The sequence below is a fragment of the Odontesthes bonariensis genome, chromosome 22, assembly GCF_027942865.1.
Source record: "Odontesthes bonariensis isolate fOdoBon6 chromosome 22, fOdoBon6.hap1, whole genome shotgun sequence".
Lineage (NCBI taxonomy): Eukaryota > Metazoa > Chordata > Actinopteri > Atheriniformes > Atherinopsidae > Odontesthes > Odontesthes bonariensis.
The window spans coordinates 29,399,302-29,421,337 of NC_134527.1; the positions used below are offsets into that span (position 1 = coordinate 29,399,302).

General features: G+C 42.5%; 2 protein-coding genes across 2 annotated transcripts in view; one reads left to right on the forward strand and one right to left on the reverse strand.

Annotated features, from left to right (window-relative positions):
* Positions 1-5,451: 5,451 nt before the first annotated feature.
* LOC142372725 (ubiquitin-conjugating enzyme E2 L3-like) lies at positions 5,452-12,028 on the reverse strand. Its single transcript, XM_075455680.1, has 4 exons — positions 11,932-12,028; positions 9,028-9,123; positions 6,611-6,797; positions 5,452-6,526 (listed from the first exon to the last, which is right to left on the reverse strand). The coding sequence occupies exons 1-4, from the start codon at positions 11,956-11,958 to the stop codon at positions 6,372-6,374; spliced, it is 465 nt and encodes a 154-aa protein (XP_075311795.1). The 5' UTR covers positions 11,959-12,028; the 3' UTR covers positions 5,452-6,371.
* Positions 12,029-13,491: 1,463 nt separating this feature from the next.
* The window catches only part of zfyve16 (zinc finger, FYVE domain containing 16), a 35,068-nt gene continuing 26,523 nt past the window's right edge, over positions 13,492-22,036 (forward strand). The window contains exons 1-4 of the mRNA XM_075456672.1: positions 13,492-13,667; positions 16,083-16,190; positions 18,263-20,094; positions 21,687-21,783. Coding sequence (XP_075312787.1) covers positions 16,121-16,190; positions 18,263-20,094; positions 21,687-21,783 — 1,999 coding nt within the window. The 5' untranslated portion in view covers positions 13,492-13,667; positions 16,083-16,120. The remainder of the gene's footprint in view (positions 13,668-16,082; positions 16,191-18,262; positions 20,095-21,686; positions 21,784-22,036) is intronic.

Sequence of the window (22,036 nt, forward strand, 5' to 3'; positions counted from 1 at the left end):
GGAATAGACCAGGCGGTATTAATGAAAAAATATAAATGAAAATTAAAGAATGAATAAATAAAGATTAAAACAAAACTATGAGTACACATTCCAAAATCAACATGAGACAAAAGAAGGGTGTTTTGGTGGTTTATACATGTTCCACCTCTCCTTAAATTTCTTTAATTTCTTAAAGCTGCAGTCTGCAGGATTTGTTGTTGTCATACGTAAAGACCTACTTTTTGGCATTTTAAGAGTTTACATGATCTATCAGAACGCTTGAAGTTGAAAACGGTGACCTCCGTAGTCGCAAAATGCAAGAAATGCTTATTTTTTAACCGAAAAACAAAAAGTTATTCAACTTCCTGTCCCGCCCCATCAAAACACATGAGAACTCGTGCACGTAGACGTGCACGCCAGATGCGCTTACACGACTCCTCATTCATCAACTCACCTGTCATTTGCGATCATGGAAGACACAGTAAGTAGACAAGCCCGTGATAAATAAGCGTGGGGACGAGCCTACCTTGTATCGCGCGTGCACAATCGGTGATTGACAGGCAGCAGAGCCCAGCTCGTAACCTGATTGGTTACCTTTTACCGGTCCGGTCTGCAATTTTGTAAACAAACCTGCTGGCTTTGTAGGGACCTAGCGGGACATATAGGGGACCTAGGGAACTCATTTTTTTTTGTATTGGGGTATTTAATGTACTACTTTCAGAATCCCCGGACAGTTCCAGGCATTATGCTTGAAAAAGAGTTGCAGACTGCAGCTTTAAAGCCTCAAAGAAAAGGTGACTCTTTCCATAATAAAAGCATCTGATTTGGGCCTTTACTATGAAATCGTTTTCCGAGCTGCAATGTTCAATATCCTAAATAAGTATTTTGTTTTATGGCAGGGATACCCACATCAGGTAATGGAGGGCCGCTGTCCTGCAGGTTTTAGATGTTTGGTCCACACCAGAGTTCAGATGAGCCCAATGAGGCGGACTATCCAATGAAACTAACTCTGGTCGGTTTAAAGTGGACCAGAGTTCGTATAATGATGGAACGTTCTTGTGATCGTCCTTTTAAAGCAACACTAGAAAAATTTGTGAACCTCGAAACTTTACTTGTTTGAAAAAATAGTAACATTGAAATAATGTTACTATTTTACACATGTAGACCGGTTGGTCTACATGTGTTTTGTGGACTTGGAGAAGGCGTTCGACCGTGTCCCTCGGGGACTCTTGTGGGGGGTGCTCCGGGAGTATGGAGTGCCGGACTCCTTGATATGGGCTGTTCGGTCTCTGTATGACCGGTGTCAGAGTTTGGTCCGCATTGCCGGCAGTAAGTCGGACATGTTTCCTGTGAGGGTTGGACTCCGTCAGGGCTGCCCTTTGTCACCGATTCTGTTCAGAATTTTTATGGACAGAATTTCTAGGCGCAGCCAGGGCGTTGAGGGGGTCCGTTTTGGCGACCTCAGAATCGGGTCTCTGCTTTTTGCGGATGATGTGGTTCTGTTGGCGTTGTCGGGCCGTGACCTTCAGCTCTCACTGGAGCGTTTCGCAGCCGAGTGTGAAGCGGCTGGGATGAGAATCAGCACCTCCAAATCTGAGACCATGGTCCTCAGGCGGAAAAGGGTGGAATGCCCTCTCCGGGTCGGGAATGAGATCCTTCCCCAAGTGGAGGAATTCAAGTATCTCGGGGTCTTGTTCACGAGTGAGGGACGAAGGGAACAGGAGATTGACAGGCGGATCGGTGCGGCGTCTGCAGTGATGCGGGCTCTGCACCGGCCCGTCGTGGTGAAGAAGGAGCTGAGCCAGAAGGCGAAGCTCTCGATTTACCGGTCAATCTATGTTCCTACCCTCACCTATGGTCACGAGCTGCGGGTAGTGACCGAAAGAACGAGATCGCGAATACAAGCGGCCGAAATGAGTTTCCTCCGCAGGGTGTCTGGGCTCTCCCTTAGAGATAGGGTGAGAACCTCGGTCATCCGGGAGGGGCTCGGAGTAGAACCGCTGCTCCTCCGCATCGAGAGGAGTCAGATGAGGTGGCTCGGGCATCTGGTGAGAATGCCTCCTGGACGCCTCCCCGGTGAGGTGTTCCGGGCCCGTCCCACTGGGAAGAGGCCCCGGGGAAGACCCAGGACACGTTGGAGGGACTATGTTTCTCGGCTGGCCTGGGAACGCCTCGGAGTCCCCCCAGAAGAGCTGGAGGAAGTGGCCGGGGACAGGGACGTCTGGGCTTCTCTGCTTAGGCTGCTGCCCCCGCGACCCGATCCCCGGAAAAGCGGCAGATAATGGATGGATGGATGGATGGATGGATGGATGGATGGAAATAATGCATTACATTCAATGTATATACGTACTTTGAAGGGCAAAATCTGCTTGTTTAATGCGTTGCTCATCTTAAATATAGTTGATAAAACACTTATTGTCCAACACTTTCTTTCTATAAATGTCCCAAATTTCAGCTTAAAATGTAAAAGTACAGCAACTTTACAGCAGACAATAAACTGCCAATAATTTTGATATCCACGTAGTTATAGATATAGAGGTATAGATATATAATGTACAGTACTGTAATTTGGGTCTTTTGGACATGTACACCTAAACTCTAAGCTCTCTGAAGGTCCCCACCACAGCATCTCAGTCAGGCTGAGGTCTGGACTCTGACTGGACCATTGCAACACCTTGATTATTTTCGTCTTCACACATTCTGTTGTAGATCTGCTGCTGTGTTTGGGATCTTTGTCCTGTTGATGAGCCAGTTTCAGTCGAGCTTTAGCTCACATCTGACTCTAGAACACTTTGGTATCCAGAGGAGTTCATGTGGGACTCAATGACTGCAAGGTGCCCAGGTCCTGTGGCTGCAGAACAAGCCCAGATCATCAGCCCTCCACCACCGTGCTTGACAGCTGGTGTGAGGTGTTTGTGCTGATATGCTGTGTTTGGTTTCCTCCAAACGTGCTGCTGTGCATTATGAGCAAACTTCTCCACTTTGGTCTGCTCTGTCCAAAGGACATTGTTCCAGAAGTCTTGTGGTTTGTTCAGATGCAGCTTTGCAAACCTAAGCTGTGCTGCCATGTTCTTTTTAGAGACAGGCATGCAAACTGGTCAGGGGTGAAAAAGGTGACAAGGGTACACGGACACACGGCACGCGCGGAAAAGCGGAAACAAGAGACGCATTAAGTTGTAAATTATACAAAATATATATTATAAAATATACAGTATGTCCCATTTGCATTAAGTAGAGAACAGCTGTGCAGCATAAAAGATGAATTTATAGGTACAGTAGGCCTATCAATTGCATTTACTGTACTATTATGTGTTTGATATATAACATCACAGGTCTTCAAAAGCATTTAACTGTAGTATCATACATTTAATTACATTAAATTTAACGAAAAAGTTAGTCCCATGGTCCTTAAAGGGATACTACAAGTATGTAGGATTAAACGTTTAATTAAAGCTGCAGTCTGCAAGATTTGTTGTTGTCATACGTAAAGTCCTACTTTTTGGCATTTTAAGAGTTTACATGATCTATCAGAACGCTTGAAGTTGAAAACGGTGACCTCCGTAGTCGCAAAATGCAAGAAATGCTTATTTTTTAACCGAAAAATAAAAAGTTATTCAACTTCCTGTCCCGCCCCTTCAAAACACATGAGAACTCGTGCACGTCTACGTGCACGCCAGATGCGCCTACACGACTCCTCATTCATCAACTCACCTGTCATTTGCGATCATGGAAGACACAGTAAGTAGACTAGCCCGAAATGAAGTTCAATAGTCTAGATAAATAAGCGTGGGGACGAGCCTACCTTGTATCGCGCGTGCACAATCGGTGATTGACAGGCAGCAGAGCCCAGCTCGTAACCTGATTGGTTACCTTTTACCGGTCCGGTCTGCAATTTTGTAAACAAACCTGCTGGCTTTGGAGGGACCTAGCGGGACATATAGGGGACCTAGAGAACTCTTTTTTTTTTGTATTGGGGTATTTAATGTACTACTTTCAGAATCCCCGGACAGTTCCAGGCATTATGCTTGAAAAAGAGTTGCAGACTGCAGCTTTAATTACTGCCCCAAGACAGCCTATGCTTAGCCTGAACGATGACTCTCCCGACCACTTTCACGGTCCGCTGTCATTAAACCACGAAAGTGAACTTTTGGCATGCTGAGCCAAACGAGCTCCACGGGAAAAACTTATATCAGCAATTCACTTGACGTACCGCCAGAGACAAATTTGTATCGACAGCTGGCACTCTAACATGAAAAACATTCTCGCGGCAAGCTTAGTTAAACGGCATTTTTTCATGACAGTGTAAGTTTTGAGACATGCATGCCACGAGCACTACGTAATCCTACATTGTGCCCCTTTTAACTTCGATTGATGGTGCATCATACTGGATGAACACGAGTGCACCTGTAGGCTGTCATCATCAACGGGGGTGTGGGCGAACAGCGAGGGGATGGGGGTCGCACTCTCAAATACGACCTGTGGCAGAGCTCTCCGGACTCTGCATTGATAAACTCACGACGAATGAAACGACCTCCTCAAATGGGCAAAATGTTCGCCCTCCTCACTTCTGATTGGTGATAGTGCTTCTCTCACACGCCACTCTTGTCAGTCATTTGTTGTCAAGAGAAGAGAGCGGTGATAGGTCTAGTGTAGTTTTGAGGTTCACAGTTGCACTCGCTAGTTGACATGCTCACCCCCCCCCCCCCCCCATTTTTTTTTTCTCCTCGGATCTACGCGATTCAGAAGAATGACCCATTTTGATTTCAAAACGGCGAATTTCGCCGAAAGGTGGCAAGTTTGCATGCCTGTAGAGAGAAGAGGCTTTCTCCTGCAGCCCTTCCAAACAAGCCACACTTGTTCAGTCTTTTTCTAATTCAATTCAATTTTCAATTTCAATTCATTTTTATTTATATAGCGCCAAATACAACAAATGTCATCTCAAGGCACTTAATAATAATAATAATAATAATTTTGCTGTCATGAACTTTAACCTTTAACATGCTAACTGAGGCCTGCAGAGTCTGAGATGTAGCTCTTGGGTTTCTGACCTTGGGGTGACCTTGCTGAGACGTCCACTCCTGGGAAGATTGACAGCTGTCCTGAATGTTTTCCACTTGTGAATAATCTTTCTCTCTGTAGAATGATGGACTCCAGATAGTTTGGAAAAGGCCTTATAACCCTTCCCAGATTGATGGGCAGCAACAACTGCTTCTCTAAGATCATTGCTGATGTCTTTCCTCCTTGGCATTGTGTTAACACACACCTGAATGCTGCAGAGCAGCAAACTGACAGAACTTCTGCTTTAATAGAGGTGCTCACACTTACTGATGATCAATTGATCAGAGCATTGATCAGCAGCAGCTGGCTGCTACAGACCCTCTTAGTTCCTGTGGAAGCAGTAAGGGTTCACTTAGTTTTTCAGTCAGTTTCTTCATTTAGCCTTTGTTTTAAGTAAATAATGACTCGGTGTAGTATGTCATGACTTGTTTATTTGAGTTTATAATCTTAAGACCTGTTCTGATATGTAAAACCTTGAAATAATAAGAGGAACTATATATATATAACCACTTAATGCTTTATGTATTTCGCTCTCACTATGGAAATATTTCACTTTAAAGACCAGTAGTTGATAAAAACCAAAAACACTTTTTAAAATAAAATTGCGAAGCATGTGGAAAAACTAGCTCAAACATACTGTTGCATCAGTGTAAAGGTTAAAGTTCACCGACAGTACGCACTGTTGGAGGAGGCCAAAAGAAGTTGCAGAATTTTAATTAAAAGGAATAGATTTATCTCAAAATACAAAAAAAAGTAGTCAAAATGATGCTTGAATGTTGCATTTTGATTAATTTGTGTTTACATGTGGGTTAATCAGCAACCAACTTTAATTGTACTGAACATGTGGTTTGACAGAGAACAGTGTGTCATAAGGGCAAAAGCAAAAGGGAGAACACAGAAACAGCATCACATGCTGCTAATGTTTCAAACAAAGCTTAAAAATCTGTAAACAGGTCTGCATAAGCTAATGATTAATCTGAGATAACATTCAACATTTAAGTAAGCAGAACAGCACTTTCTATAATCTGATTAGACTTTCCAGGATGCCACCTATGACAATTTTCTTATTTTTTTCTAAAAAGAAATCAGTAGAAAGAAGTCAAAAACAACCAAAAGGTGACACCTAGAGGCCAGAGCCTGCCTTTTCACCAAAAAGTCCTGCTTTTTTTTTGGCAAAGTGAAACAGAAAGCCTCTATTAAGGATTGTTTGGATAGTGCTAAATAACGCAGGTACATGAGAAAAGGGTATCTCTGTGAATAAGAACGGAGTCAGGCTGGATTCTCTGAACAGGAAACAGAAAAGAGGCCCAAACAGGCGTACAAGTGTCGAGCTGTCAGTCCACAGGTCGCTTTTCACTGTGTTTCTTTGTGAACTCCTCTGCGTTTTTCATGAATTTTGCGCGGTCTTTAGTGTATTCCTCCGCCAGGTCCGCCCTCAGCGGGTGCTCCGGCTGAGGGATGTTCACCAGAGCGATGAGACACTGAATCACTGCGGGACAGAACACACCGTCAGTTAAAAACGTAGTAAACATCCGCACTGAAACGCCGACTCATCACCTTCCCCTGCACTCACCTTGGCAGGTTCTTGTGGCGGGCTTCCAGTTTTCCACGCTGATGATGGGCAGGCACACCTGACCCTTCTCGTCGATGTTGGGATGGTAGATCTTCGTCTTGAAGGTGATCTTGGGGGGCTTGAAGGGGTACTCCGCAGGAAAGATGATCTCGATCCGAAAGGCTCCTTTGTCATACGGAGCGCAGTCCTTGAAGTGAACGACAGCCATTATGCACCAATTTTGATTAGATAATTAACTACATTTTCCTGGCGTTCTTTTCTCATCTTTAATCATTCATTTGGCTTTTCAGTCTGATAGAATTAGACTGTGATTGGTCAACAAACTACAACCTGGGTTGGCTGACCGAAATGATAACCAGCATCGTGGTGGTGCTTAGCTGTAAAGACTGATCACCTAAAGAAGTGTTTCCTAACCCTGGTCCTCAGGCACGCTGCCCGCATGTTTACCTGCTCCAACGCACCCGATTCAAATCAATGGGTGAGCTCTTGAAACTCTGCAGAAGGCTGATGAAGACCCATTCATTTGAATTCATATTAGGGAGTAAAACTAGCAGCAGCCTCAGAGGATATCAGAGCCCAGTGGATAAACTCTATCTGAGGCTAATGTTCCAGCAGAGTTAGCTAAAGACTGTGGATAAACTCTATCTGAGGCTAATGTTCCAGCAGAGTTAGCTAAAGACTGTGGATAAACTCTATCTGAGGCTAATGTTCCAGCAGAGTTAGCTAAAGACTGTGGATAAACTCTATCTGAGGCTAATGTTCCAGCAGAGTTAGCTAAAGACTGTGGATAAACTCTATCTGAGGCTAATGTTCCAGCAGAGTTAGCTAAAGACTGTGGATGTGCAGCAGCCACTTTTCATCCCACTGTTTTAACAACTTGGTCCAGTTCAACGCTGGACTGAAGAAACTGAGCCACAAAGAGGGATCAGTTCCAACTCTCAGAGCCTGAACTTCAGAGCAGGGAAATGGAAGTATCTGAGAGATAATTCCTCATGGTTTATTTATTGATTTATTTTCTCCTTTAGCAGTAGCTAACGCTAACAGCTTAGCTAATGAAGATGACGTACAGCAACTTCTAAGGAGTTATTGCTGTTCCTTTCTGAAAGATGAACATTATTGTTCCCACATTACTTTGTTAGCTGAAGCTTTCTAGCTGAACGGTTAGGTTCAGTAACTCATCAACCTGCAGCTGTGTGGATAAGGTGTGTTTTCAACACAACACCGGTCCTCTCCTCACTCTCGCTGCTACATTGAACGCCGTGTACCTCTCTGTGTGTTAACATTACATTATCTGCATGTTTCTATGTTAAAGCTGCAGTCTGCAGGATTTGTTGTTGTCATACATAAAGTCCTAATTTTTGGCATTTTAAGAGTTTACATGATCTATCAGAACGCTTGAAGTTGAAAACGGTGACCTCCGTAGTCGCAAAATGCAAGAAATGTTTATTTTTTAACCGAAAAATAAAAAGTTATTCAACTTCCTGTCCCGCCCCATCAAAACACATGAGAACTCGTGCACGTCTACGTGCACGCCAGATGCGCGTACACGACTCCTCATTCATCAACTCACCTGTCATTTGCGATCATGGAAGACGCAGTAAGTAGACTAGCCCGTAATGAAGTTCAATAGTCTAGATAAATAAGCGTGGGGACGAGCCTACCTTGTATCGCGCGTGCACAATCGGTGATTGACAGGCAGCAGAGCCCAGCTCGTAAACCTGATTGGTTACCTTTTACCGGTCCGGTCTGCAATTTTGTAAACAAACCTGCTGGCTTTGGAGGGACCTAGCGGGACATATAGGGGACCTAGAGAACTCATTTTTTTTTTGTATTGGGGTATTTAATGTACTACTTTCAGAATCCCCAGACAGTTCCAGGCATTATGCTTGAAAAAGAGTTGCAGACTGCAGTTTTAAAGATGTAGGTCTCCAAGTACAATTGTTTAATGAGGTTAATATATACTAAATGTTTAAATGCAGTAATTAACGCTACACATGCATTTACTACGAGTTACTCTGTGTACATCTCCGGCTTGGTCCAATACTGTTGATGAGAAAGCATTGTTTGCTAGCATCTGCTGCTAACAGGTAGATTTTAAATGTTGCTGAACAGGCCAGACGCCCTCTGGGAAAGTTCCCCCTTTGTGAAGGTGACTGAGAAAGATCCAAGTGTTTATGGTGTTTGTGGTTTGGATGTGTTTGTCAAATATTATGGCCGTGGTTCAAGGACAGTAACTTCACAGCTGTATGGAGGAACCAAAAATGCAATTTAACCTCTTGGTGTATCAGTCATAAACCTTCTCCCTGTTTACTGATCATCAATCGGTAAAGAATAAAGTGGCTTAAACCAATTTAAAGCTTTTTCAGGGTAAACAGAAGCAGAAACGTGGCCGTTAAGGGTTGAAGTTCAGTACTCACTGGAACAATGAGTCCTTGCCAGGTCAAAATATTTGTTTCATCCACTTGAATGTTGCGGAAATGCTTCATCCCAGATTTGCGAATGTCATCAAGTTCCTGAAACAAAATACAGAGGACATTTCAATTTAAACAAAAACATGTGTTGATTATTATGTTGATATCAGACGATTAACAGTTACATCTTCTTCTCCACAGGAAGTCAAATCCACTCTGGTCACTAGATGTGTTTCTTCTTCTGTGGAATACCGTGGGGATGTTTCAGTTAGCCGCTAATAAGATATATCAATGTTTTTATACCATGAGAGTCGGTTCTTTTCTGTGTTCTACGGTTAAATCAGCACCGGAAAAGACAGCTTAAAGATGTCCTATATATTTCTTAATCATCCAAATCTTTATTTACCCAGGAATAAAAACTCATGAGCTCAAAAATCTCTTTTCCAAGATTGTCCTGGCCAACGATATGCAAATTTTCTCCACCTAAAGTAGTAAGTAGAACCATAAAAGTAGTGGAAACAAGTTTCTTCTTGGTCTCAAAGGAGAGATGACATTTGATTCTAAAGAATAAGCCAGTTTTAACTTCAGGCTTTTCACCAGTTGTTGGGCATGAGGTGTGAAGGACAGAGATTCATCTATTTGGATTCTTAGGTGTCTCTGTTGGGATAATAACCCCATTCTCATTGTTCTGAGTGGTGACAAAAGGCAGAAGATTCAAGTTTTAACTCATACAAAGTAGAGCGGCTCATTAGATGAAGATAAAGAACGATACATCACTGTATCATCAGCATCAAACTGGAATTTGGCATCTTTTTTTCCTTTGTTGTGGTCAGAAGTTCACAGACAGTTATCAGGGGCATGAATGTTGTTAATATGGGCTTGTAATGATTCACTTGAGACATCCTTTTCCAGGGTGGAATTATCACAAATCAGACATCTTCAATTATTCCTTTTTGGGATTTTCTGCAATCCACACAGACTCAAATCTATACTTCTAAATCTGTGGTGCTGAATGTCGACGTTTCACAGTTAAACAGGTTGATAGAAGAGTTGGAGTTTTAGAGTGAGAAAAAGATAAATGCTCAAATTCCCCAGCAACGTCATAGTAAATCATTAGTTATGTGTTTTCTTGTTTAAAAGCTACAACTACCTTTGTTTTTTTGTCTGAAAATATGTCTGCTGTAGATTCCCCGATCAACAGAAAAAAATGAAATGCTGATTTCATCTGACACATTTACTGACTGTTAGAGACTGAAGTCTGATTAACAGATAAATCCTGCTAAAGTAAATAAAGTAAATCCTTTCCAGGAAGTTTCCTGGAATATTTTCTACTTCACTGTAAACTGGATATTTGGGGGAATTCAGATGCAAATTCTGAGAGCTAATGGTGGGGGAATTCCTGCCCCAACGTCAGATGCAGTAAATCGAAACCAAATGTATCCAGATGAAAGTGAAAGCAGCCTGTAAACTCACGAAACAGATTTTTATCTGTACTCCGATTTAAATGAGGAGCCTCTGGACTGAACGACATAAATGGGAAGTTAAAACTGGCTGAATCTCCTGCAGCTTCCATTCAACAACATATCATTTCTTTATAAAAACCTCTTGTAAAAACACTTGTAAGAGAGACTTGCTATTTTTTCATGATTCTAATCAACTCTAAAGGCCTCTTGACTTTATTTTCTACCAAACAGAAAGTATAAATGTCCCACTGAGCTCAGGTTCAGTGGCAAATGGCTGCTTTTATGTTTCCTAAATATTAACATAAAGCTGTAAAAACATGGCGCCTGCCGGCTTAAGGTCTGACCATTTGATTATTAGGCATAGCAGATTCTTTCTATTTTACATCAGTCTTCCCATACAGAGGTTATGAATAAATAATACAAAAAAAACATGTGACTGTTAAAAGAATGAATATAAAAAGCATCTCATCAACGTAATTAATCAACTAGAACAGGTAAGTATTTTTTATATTCTTTACTTTGTATTCAGGTTTAATTAATATGTAATAACATTTCTCAGAAATGTTTACACGATAAAACATTTTTTTCTTCTCTTTTCAGTCTTTTTCTTTTTAAATCAACACGCCTCATGTTTCAGTTTCATTTTATGTCACCAACATGCTTCAAAGTCACTAAAGACATTATTCGTCTTTATTTCTCTGGGTTTTTTTTGCATTTTTCCTGAATTTACTTTAGAAAAAACTTCACTCATAAGCTCTGACATAGCTGCTCTACATATTCTTCATTATTAACTGATTGGGTTTGTTTTGCACGTAGCCTGCACTTCCAGAATGTGTTTAAATTAATTTAAAAAGCTGATTTTTATCCCACCTATTCCAGTGACTTATAATTGACAAAATATGGAATTAACAGTGTAATCGGCTCCCTGATCAAAAACGTTTGTTTACACTGACGTCACTGAGGTATTAATGAGATGATTAGGTTTCACACGACTGAACCTGGATGTTCTGTCTCTGTGACTCGGCTGATCGGCTCATTAATGCGGATATTGATCATCAGTCCAACAGTTTGCGGCTCAGCTGAGGTGTGACGTCACGCCACAGCCCCGGTCTCCATGTTTGCTGCTCAGCTGAGCGTCTTCACTCGGAAACGGCGGCTAAACCGACTCTGCGGTTTGCCCCAACTCGGTCTAGAAGCACCGACACGCTGCTGACAGACGTCTCAAAGAGCTGAATCATGGCCTGCCGGCCTCCCAGCCTCCCTAACCGCCTCCCTGTCCGTCTCCGTCTGCCGGACGTCATTATCCTTTCATTTTGTCGTACACCTGAACAACAAACTCGGCGTTTATTCCCCCTGTTGAGTTTGTAGCTACGCACTTAAAACCGAATCAAGTTTTTTAAACTCTCTGGAGGTGTTAAAACTCAGTAAATCTATCATTTTCTTTTACCTTGCCCAATCTCCTGGTCGAAGTCATTGTGGTGCCGATTTAGCCGTCTTCTTCCTGTTTCTTTCCGCGACTCCCTTCTCGACTTCTTTTGGGTTTGGTTAAAAGCGGCTGGAAGGTGGAATCCTGACTCAGTACCGCCCCCTGTCGGAGGGAAGGCCCCTGTGTCCTAAGGGCGAAACTACAAGAGCAAACCGAGTAAAACAGCATCAAAAAGAAAAACATAATAAACATAAACACAGCATTTAAAAACGCAACTAAACATGAATAGAGAAGCAGAAAACATAAAGGAACAAAACATTTCAGAAAACATAACAAAACGCAGTTCAAGAACATAACAAAAAAGTAAAAAATATTCGAACAAAAAGGCAAATATATTTATATTTGCCTATATAGAGAGACATCTATCTCTATCTCTATAGCGATAGATACCTTTATATATCTATGTTTATGTAATTTGCAGCTCATTTCGGGTTTTTCTGTACCTTTTTTTGGTCATTTTAAGTCTCCAAAGGTGAATTTAATCCTATTTCTTTGTTATATTGATAATTTTCTGTTCTATTTTTGTCATTTTGCGCAGTAAATAAGTAATTTTGTGGTTGTTCTGTATTTGATATAGTTGTGGTAATTTTGAACCTCTTTGTGTCTATTTGTTGATGATCTATATGTTTGATTTCTTGTCAATTTTTTTTATTTTTTTAGGTCGTTTTCAACCTTTGTCTGGCAGTTTTTTTCATGTATTTGTCATTCATCTATGCCTCTTTTTTGCTTTCTGTATTTTTATTAAGCTTATTAAGTGTTTCTTGCAACTTTTGTGGTTATTTCTCAAATGATTTAGCGCTCTGTTATAACTTTTTTTGTATTTAATTTAAGTTTTCTTGTCTTTTAATGGTCAGTTTCAGCTTCACATAGGGGAACTTAATTCCATTTTCTTTCTTATATTGATTATTTTGTGATCGTTTGTTATAATTTTTCGTTTCTCTGTATATAGTGAAGTTTTTAATATTTCTTTTTATTTTTTTGTTGATAATTTGTTTGTTTGAAGTTAATTTGTTTGCTTTTTGTGTCACTTTGCTTATTGTTGAGGCCTTTTAAAACGTCTTCCTGGCAGTTTTTAAATGATTTTGTAGTTAATATGTGCGTCTTTTTAAATTTTGGGCTTATTCAGTTTTTTATGACTTTTATGGTAATTTTTCTTCAGGTTTTGGCCTTTGCTACACTTATTTTGTATTTGTTTTAGGTTTTTATATATTCCTTCTTTCTTATAATGGTTAATAAGTTATCTTTTGGCTGCTCTGCATCTGATGTAGTTTTGAATCTTCTCATTATCATTTTGAACCTCACTGTTTTTTTGTGTTGATGATTTGTATATTTGTTGTTATTTTGAGTCTATAATAAACTATTGTTATTATATCATTATTAGAAACGCTTAGAAAGTGCACTATATGTAACTTTAAAAAGTGTCCCACCGGTTAATAAAGGCAGTTTTATCCCCCCAGGACCGTCATGCGGAGCGGCTTTCAGGCTGAAGACTTACCGGATCCTGTGACCTCAGCCCAGACAGTTTGTCCAAGATGGCCGCCTGAGTGCAGAATTTACACCTCTCCGGTTAAACTAATCCAACAGCTTGCTGTTTGAACACCTACCCTTAAGTGATCAGAGAATGACATGACAACAAAGGCGACGTTTTCTCCTGTTTTAAGTTGGAACTGCTGAGGCCATGGAGTAAAACCGTCCGGGTAAGAAATACACAAACAATCCAGGTTGTTAGCAACATTAGCCGGCTAGCACGTCCACTTACCTTTAACAAGCTAACTTTAGCCTCACCTGGTTTAAGCGCGTTAAATCCGGCTCACAAACAACACACAATTAATTAATAACCGGCATTTAAGACGTTTGAATAGTAAGCTGTATACACTTGTATTAGTTTTACTCCAGATGATTGAGAACTGGATTTATTATGGTTTAATTTATGCTAATGTTACTTGGTGATGGTTCTGTTTCTGTCAGTTTGGTTAGCTTGTTTGCTAATCTTGTAAAAGGGGAACGCTAAGTTGCCTCCACAGTAACTGACAAAAGGTTTCCAAGCTGCTTTCTCAACATTTTTAATTGATTTGGAATAACCAGAAGCTGTAAAATGTGGTTGTCATGGATGTTAGAACGACTTATGTGACCTGTTAGATTCAGTGACAGAACTATAACAACCTCACATTTTTACGGTGGCCCAGAGGAGCGAAATCCACACCAAAATCACCACAACATTCATACAACCAACCAAACATTTTAGGAAATTTTTCAAAATCCAAAACAATACAAGGATAGACTGAAATATTACTTCAGAAAACAGAAAATGTGACGTATTTTTGGCCTTTGGGATGTTTTGTAGCTCTAACCTTTAACTGTAACCTTCTTAGTGGTTCTTAGGTTTCAGAACAAAGCGAAGACCCTTAATAACACATCCTCTGCTGATGATTAACCTTAAGACTTGCTTCCTCTTTCACATAAATATTGAGCCTCCATGGTAACTGGTTACTCAGTGACACATTGGTCACTGGTCATTGGTCATTGGTTTTCAGATAAAGCACACTGTGGAAAAAGGAGGAATTTCTGCTATCTTGGTGTTCTCAGAATAACTTCTTGTTTGTTGTTAGACCTGTTTTAGTCACTTTATCCTACATTGATGAAGACACAGGTTATAAATATAACCTGACATAAAAGGTGTTTTTAATCAGGTTTATGACATTGCACTGCCACGTCAGCTACGGCTACAGTCCTGTTGTGTTTTTAAGAAGAGTTGCAAGAAGATGTGTTTTCCTATAATACTAACCCCTTTGAATCTACGGCCCTTTTTTGTATTTTTGAGTGTCATTTTATGCTGCTTATTTTGAGGAAATTACATCCTGGCCTGTACTTTTGCCTTAAATCTAACCATTTCACAGTACATTGTGTCATTTTAATGGTATGTAGTGTGATAGGAGGACATCCTAACCTAAACATGTTATATGAACGACGTAAAATGATACGCTAAAAGCTTAAATGAGTATAAATGACACATGAAAAGTTTGTGTTATTCACATGACGTTTGCAGGCTGCTGTGATTGTCATTATTAATCTGAACGACTGTGAGTTTGTTTTGGAGCTGTGTGACTTTTTTTTTTTTTTTTTCTCAGAATTTGCTGTAAAGATATTTATGATTGCTTCATTATTTTTTTTAAAATGATGTTTCCGGGCTGTAAAAGTCAGCTCAGTCTTTGTTGAATCCTGCTGAAGAGTTTCAGGCTTTTTTTTTTAAGGTGTTATTGAGATGTGTTAGACTTAAGCCTGGTTTATAGTCGGTAACGCAAGACGCAACGCAAGCCCTTGCGCGGTTGCAAGCCCCCCCTTGCGTGCTTGTGTGTGTCACCTCAATTTTCTAAACTTCACGCAAGACGCAAGCGCAAGCCACTGGCTGTGGTCGAAACCGCCTACTACTTGATCGATCTGACAGTATGCAGAGCGTTTACACACAGTGCACTTCACTCCTGCCCGAGCCGAAATCAGCCGGCCTGAAAAGCTGATTTCCCTTAAGCTATAAACTCTGTAAATATATAACTTTAGCAACATTTGAAACATTTTCAGGCGAGAAAGTAGTCGTTTAGACCCCCAAGGTGTTGAAAATCTGACAAAATACCGGCTATTTACAAGAAGAAGAAGCATGAATCCACTCGAAGAGATCTATGGAAGAGAGACTTGCTGAAGAGGTCCTGGCGGTGAATTTCCTTTCATCGTAGTAGGCTTGTCATTGAAAAAACCCGCTACTCCACCTACTGTCCTGGCGGTGAATCGCCACGCAGCACACGCAAGCGCCGACAAAGCAAAATGAAGTATAAACGTCTCGAGCCATTAACATACGCGCAAGACGCAAGCGCAAGGGCAGTTAAAAGAAGTATAACTCAGCCTTTAAACGTATCCTCTGATTGTGAAGTCTGATCATGTTTCCTGTGTTGTTGCAACCTTTTAAAGGTTACAAGAGTAAACTTTGAGTATAAACGTCACAGCGGGTTCATGAGGAGATTCTTTTTCCCTGGCAACCCAAGAGCTGATAGAGATGAAACCACTTTAGAAATAATTGACCTTTATTCAGCCATCCATCAAAGCTTTTTGTCACTTTGCAGGTGTTGGAGGGACAAAGGGCCCTTTGTCTTTGCCCAGCATGGACAGCTTCTTCAAGGCAGCTGTTTGTGATCTGGACAAACTGCTCGATGACTTTGAGCTCAATTCTGGTGAGATCACATCACATGACACATTTTATTTGGAAAAGGCATTTTCCTACAAATACGTCAACTTCCCAGTGTTTATACACACAGGTGGACAAACGGGAGTCTGCTAGAGTTCCAGTTGTCCTCCGGGTGCTTCATGATCCTCCATATTCAGCTCCCTGTAAACATGAGTTTCCACACAGACACAACTAAACTCTCTTCTACCCACACACAAACAAGCTGCTTCAATGCAGTTTTCTACCTCATCTGTATCACATAATTAAAAAAACATTTTTTTTAAAAGAATTTAAATGAATTTAAAAACAAGCAACAGTCCAGATAAATTAAAATATACCGTGCAGATTTCATGCATAGACACATGAGAAAATATTTTAACCTGGATTTAAAAATGTCTCCATTTGGTGAAAGTTTAATCTCCACTGGCAGTTTGTTCCACTTGTTTGCAGCATAACAGCTAAATGCTGCTTCTCCATGTTTAGTCTGGACTCTGGACTGGACCAGCTGACCTGAGTCCTTGGATCTCAGAGCTCTGCTGGCTTTATATTCTCTGAACATATCACAGATGTAAACCATCAGCAGGCTTTTAAAATCTATTCTGTGACTTGAAAACTTGAATAAATCAATAGATAAATCATCAGAGACTGTTCAGATCTGCAAATACCTGGGGGTGATGCTGGATAATAAACTGGATTGGTCTGCCAACATAGAAGCAGAGTACAGGAGGGGCCAGAGCCATCTTTTCTTCCTGAGACTCGTACTCGGTACAGTTAAAATCCCAAAAATAAAAAATCCTCCAGGCCACAGCAATTCAATTTAGTATTTACTCTTTCTAGAAAGCTCCTCCTCTCTGTACTGTTGGTTGGAGCATAGATATTGATAAAAAAACCAAAGTGTGATGTTCAAACTGTGCTTTGGCTAAAAGACACCTCCCCTTTACTACATGCTCGACCTCCAGTGAAGATGGAGTGAACGTTCTGGAGAACAAGATGCCCACTCCACCACTGAGTGTGTTGCTGTGGCTTAAAGCCACCTGTCCTTCCCACTCTTTATTCCAGTCTACCTCATTACTTTCATCACTGTGCACTTCTTGTAAAAACAATACATCAATATGTCTCATCCATGCCGTGTCAAAGACCAGTGCCCTTTTCTTCGCCTCTCTGGCCTCATTTACATTCAACGTCATCTACGTACATCCTACTCTAAAAGATTCCGTTATGAGGGAGATGTTCAAGACAAGCACACTAAAGGATAAAAAATAAAACCAACAGCTTCATCATCATTAAAAATGAAGTTGTTTTCTCACTTTAACCCTCTGTTTAAAGAAAAACTAAGGAGAAGACAGTGTTGTCAGAGTAGTCCTTACTGCGGCTATAAGTAAAAGTTAGTTCATAATGTAAATCTTTTCTCTTTTTAAATAGTTATTATTTCAGTTGATTAGATCATCAATTGAAAACTCGATTACCTGAAGAACTGCAGCCTTAAATAGTTTTGTGTCCTGAGGATTCCTGCTCTGTGCCCCTAAATGTCCATTCACTTCTACTGAAGATGAAACGGCTCAGACAACAGTTCCTTTTGAGACATTTTACTTTGTTTTCTTTTAGCAAACTTGGAGAAAGTTGTGCCTTCAGAGGGATTAGTGTGGATTTATTGACCAAAAGATGTCAAATCTTCAATGAAAGGTGGTGAAATGCCTCCTTTCAGAGGAGCATGAACAGAGCATGTCGGCCAGTTTGAGTCCAATCCAACAGGAGAAGTTCCACTTCCAACCACATTATCCTTTTGTGTAAGCCTGAGTTTGAGGAGTCTGAGTGACAGTAGTTCAACTTCTGTTGTATTAACATGTTTATGTCTGTTTTAAAAGTCTGGTTAGGGCAGTCTAGCACAATATCCACCATCCTCTCCTGTAAATTTATGTTCTTTTTGCACATTTTCATGTTTTCAGTAAATATTAAAGATTCCCTGGAAAGCTGCAGCTGATCTGTTTGTATCAGATTCTCTGTGGTTAAACATTTAATATATTAAATTTACTTTAGTGATCAGGAAATAATTCAAGTTTTTGTTGTTTTTCGTTGCAGAGGAGCTAGAGTGCAAACCAGTTTTCCTCAAGTCCTCGGCGTACCCCTTCTCCTCTCAGTGTTTACCCTCAGAGGCCCCCTCACCGAGTCTCCCGGACCTTAATTCTCTCCATTATGGTTCCGCCACCAGCTGTCCCGACGGCTCTGGCGGTCAAGGGCGCGGCGCCGATGACAGAGAGGTCGGAGGTCAGCCTCTCACCGGAGTGGACCTGCTCTCCTCTGTGGACCGCAGGCTGGCGAAAAGCTCGGCCCCTCCCTGCCCGGACAGAGCGCTGAAGCCGGTGTGCGACCTGGTGAACGACACCAGCTCCGCCATCCTGGTCCGGACCAACAGCCACGATGCCTTCAGTGAGCTGGACGTGGTGGAGAAGCAGATGGAGGAGGAGGAGGCGCTGCTTGTGGACTTTAACAGTCCGGTGGAGGAGAGGGCAGCAGGGGAGGAGCAAAGCTCTGCTGGGACGGACCCTCTGCCGGGCCTGGACTCCCACCAGCAGAGCGGAGGATACTCCGCCTCTCTGAGTCTGCTGGACATCATCCTTCCTGCGGCGGCGGAGCGAGACGGCGAGCCCACAGACGGTGGAGATGACCCGGTCTGCTCGGACCAGGTGGAGAACTCTTTGGAACTGGAGCCTGTGAATGACATAAAAGAAAAGGAGGAGGAGGCTGTGGGTGAAGATGAAGCGGAGTCTCCCACAGGTGTAACATGTGAGGCGCTCAGCCTGTCGTGTCTGCCCATAGCCGTGTCCATGTGTGGCGCTCTGGTGAAGGCGAAGGCCGCGGGGGAGGAGTCGGGGGAGGCTTCAGAGCAGCGGGACGAGGTCGCTGAAGCACATTCCCCGCCATCTTTGGACGTGGCCACAGAGGAACATCTACAGGAAACTGGCGGCTGTAACCTGGACGCGGAGGCCCGGTTGTCTCAAGAGGGGCAGCAGGATCCCCCAGAACCAGCTGCTGCTGCTGCTGATCGCCCAGAGCCCAGCCCAGTAGATCCTCCAGAGTTCGGTTTTGAGTATCTTCCAGAGAGCGACCAGGCTGAGCTGCTGGTCACCGACGAGGAGCTGGATGCATTCCTGCAGACGCACGCCGAAGCAGAGCGGGTCACGGCTGTTTCCTACTGCAGCGGTCCTGGAGAATGTGCTCGGTCTGAATCTCTGTCAGAGTACGATAACGTTCAGGAGGAGCAGGAAGTGAGGCGCTGTGGCCAAGGGAGGCGGGAGGACTTGGATCTGGCGTCTCCAGAAAGCGACAGAGCGCTTTGTGGAAGTTTGGGCCTCTGTGCTCCGTCTGCGTCGCAGGACTCCAGCCGACCGGGCCAAGAAGACTCCTCTGGGTCGAGCGATTCTTTAACCAGCAACACTTTCCAGTCCCAGCACATCAGTAGCTCAGATTTACAGACCTCCTATGGAGGTGCAAGACCTAAACAGCTGCACTGCCAAACTGCAAGACCTCCACCAGCAGGAGGAGGAGAAGAAGAAGAAGAAGAAGAAGAAGAGCCGGCTCAGGCGCTCTGTGATTCCCCGACAGCAGAGGATGACGAGAGTTCCACCATCAGCCCGAGTCCAACGGAGGAGCCCTCCAACTTCAGGGATTCCACCTCTCAGGAGCATCCGGATTATTCCCCGGGGTGCGACGAGTTCTCAGAGCCGCCGCCGTACCCCGGGGAGCCCCCCTCAGACGTCGCCAGGCCTGCGAGCTGGAAGAGGGACGGGGCGGAGGAGCTGGGGTGCAGACAGCCTGCGTGGGTGCCTGACGCTGACGCCCCCAACTGTATGAACTGCTACCAGAAGTTCACTTTCACTAAGAGGCGGCATCACTGTCGAGCCTGCGGGAAGGTACGCCAGTTCTTCTTCACTAATACGGCTTCGTCTCATCACATTCCGCTGATATTCTTAAATTATTCGATAAACACACACGGCTGCTTGTTTATTAGTTAATACAAGCAGGCGTATCAGTTTGAACTTAAAAAACTGCATCAACTGAGTTCACGTTTCTGCCTTAAATGTGAGTGAAAATATTTATCCTTTTTTCAACAAAAACATCTGTTTTAGGAAAGTAAAAAAACGGGCTTTCTGTGCAGGACTTTAAACCACGGCTTTAAAAGGACGCAGGTTAAAGGTCACGTATGAATGAAAACTTAAGGCCAGTTTGGCTGTTGGTGAATAATGTGAATCGTTTTGGTTATTCGTCGTGGGTGCGGTGCTTATTTTGGCGTGCATTGTGGTGTTTACATGCTGAGATCTGCAGTCGAGGAGCAAAATTCAAACGCAGTGACGTGTAGAGCGAAAAACAAAAGTGCGGCAAAGAGCGAGGCTGGTTACAGGAAAAGAAGGCAGGCAGGGAAGTTTGTTGGCGCCGGTGTAGCTGCGTCTTCGCCGTTGCCACCGGGACTCTTTGTTGCGTGAACCGACTCCTGTTTAGCTCCGCCTCCTGGTTCTACGTTACGCCGTAACTGGGGGAAAGGGGTCAGAGAAGTGGTCGAGCTGTAGGAGTTAAAAGTTTGTGGGAAATGCACGTGCACGTGAATCGACTGCAGTCACAGCTGCTTCTGTAAAGTGAAGTTGGAGCTTAAAGGTCTTCAACATCTGGTGAAACTGAGGTTCTGTAAAGTCGGGCTTACCTTCACAATCTGATGCCATTTTTTTATTTTTTTTTTAAATCGCCAACATACAAAAAGTGAATCCGACACTTCCATTGACGTGTTTGAAGCGAATTAACTGGACTACACATAACCACCAGACAGGGGCAGTGCAGGCTACATTTATGATGGTTTTAATTCGGTGAAAGAAGTCGTTGTCTTACCAGAAACAAACCTTGGGTCCGGTTGAGGTTTGGGGGCTTTCTAATGGAATAGAAAGAATTCCACAGCTCTACTGTGAAATTTATTTATTATTAATTATTTATTTATTTATTTCCTGTTTGAATAATTAACCAAGTGTTTTACTAACTGCAGCTTTCTTTGAAATGTTTGGTTGTATTATTGCTAATTAAGTTTTATTCAAGAGTACAAACAGACAGAGCAGTAGAAATGTCTGAATATGATAAATGTGATAAATATTCAGTTTGATGAGTTCTGTTACCTCTGACTGTGTAATTGTATTGATGAATGAATAAAACATGATATGCATGTGTTGCAGAAATGGTGAAAAAGCAGGACTAAAAATATCCCAGAGTATTCATGGGAGCAGAAAGCATGAGTCAGCAGTTCTTTTTCCAGCTCTTGTTTAGCTCTCCTCTGAGCCGTGCGTCCTAAAGCTGCAGCTAAGTCCTTTAAGGACTGCCGATTAACGCAGAATTAGAGTCGACTGATCGGGATGTTTTTGAGGCACCACACAGACCAACATGTCAGGACAGACTCTTCTGATATTTTGTGGGTTTTTTCTGGTGTTTATGGATCGGTGCCATCATCCTCTGTCCTCTGTGGCAGGTGTACTGCGCTGTGTGCTGCAGTAAGAAGTGTAAGCTGAAGTACATGGACCGAGAGGCTCGTGTGTGCGTCCTCTGCTTTGATGCCATACAAAAAGGTAAGACCTTTGATTCTCTCTGTGGGCTCAGATTAAAGTCAAAGAGGTTTGATGTAAACTCAGTGAGAAATAGGAAAAGAATTCAAGTCTGTGCATGTGTCGAAGATCCTTTGAAACAAATAAATAAAAAGAGACACAAAGTAATAGTGCAGGTGTAAAACTTAGTGCTTAAAATTCCCACACGTGTGTGATTGTGAAGCAGCAAGTGTGACTTTTGATCCTGTTTTCGTACCCCAACCTTTTAGCATTTAGC

Coding starts and splice junctions, on each gene's coding strand:
- LOC142372725 (XM_075455680.1), bottom strand. CDS start 11,958: ATGACTTCGACCAGGAGATTGGGCAAG. Junction 6,798..9,027: donor GGCAAGGACTCATTGTTCCA/GTGAGTACTGAA, acceptor GTTCACTTCAAG/GACTGCGCTCCGTATGACAA. Junction 6,527..6,610: donor CGCCACAAGAACCTGCCAAG/GTGAGTGCAGGG, acceptor TCTGTCCCGCAG/TGATTCAGTGTCTCATCGCT.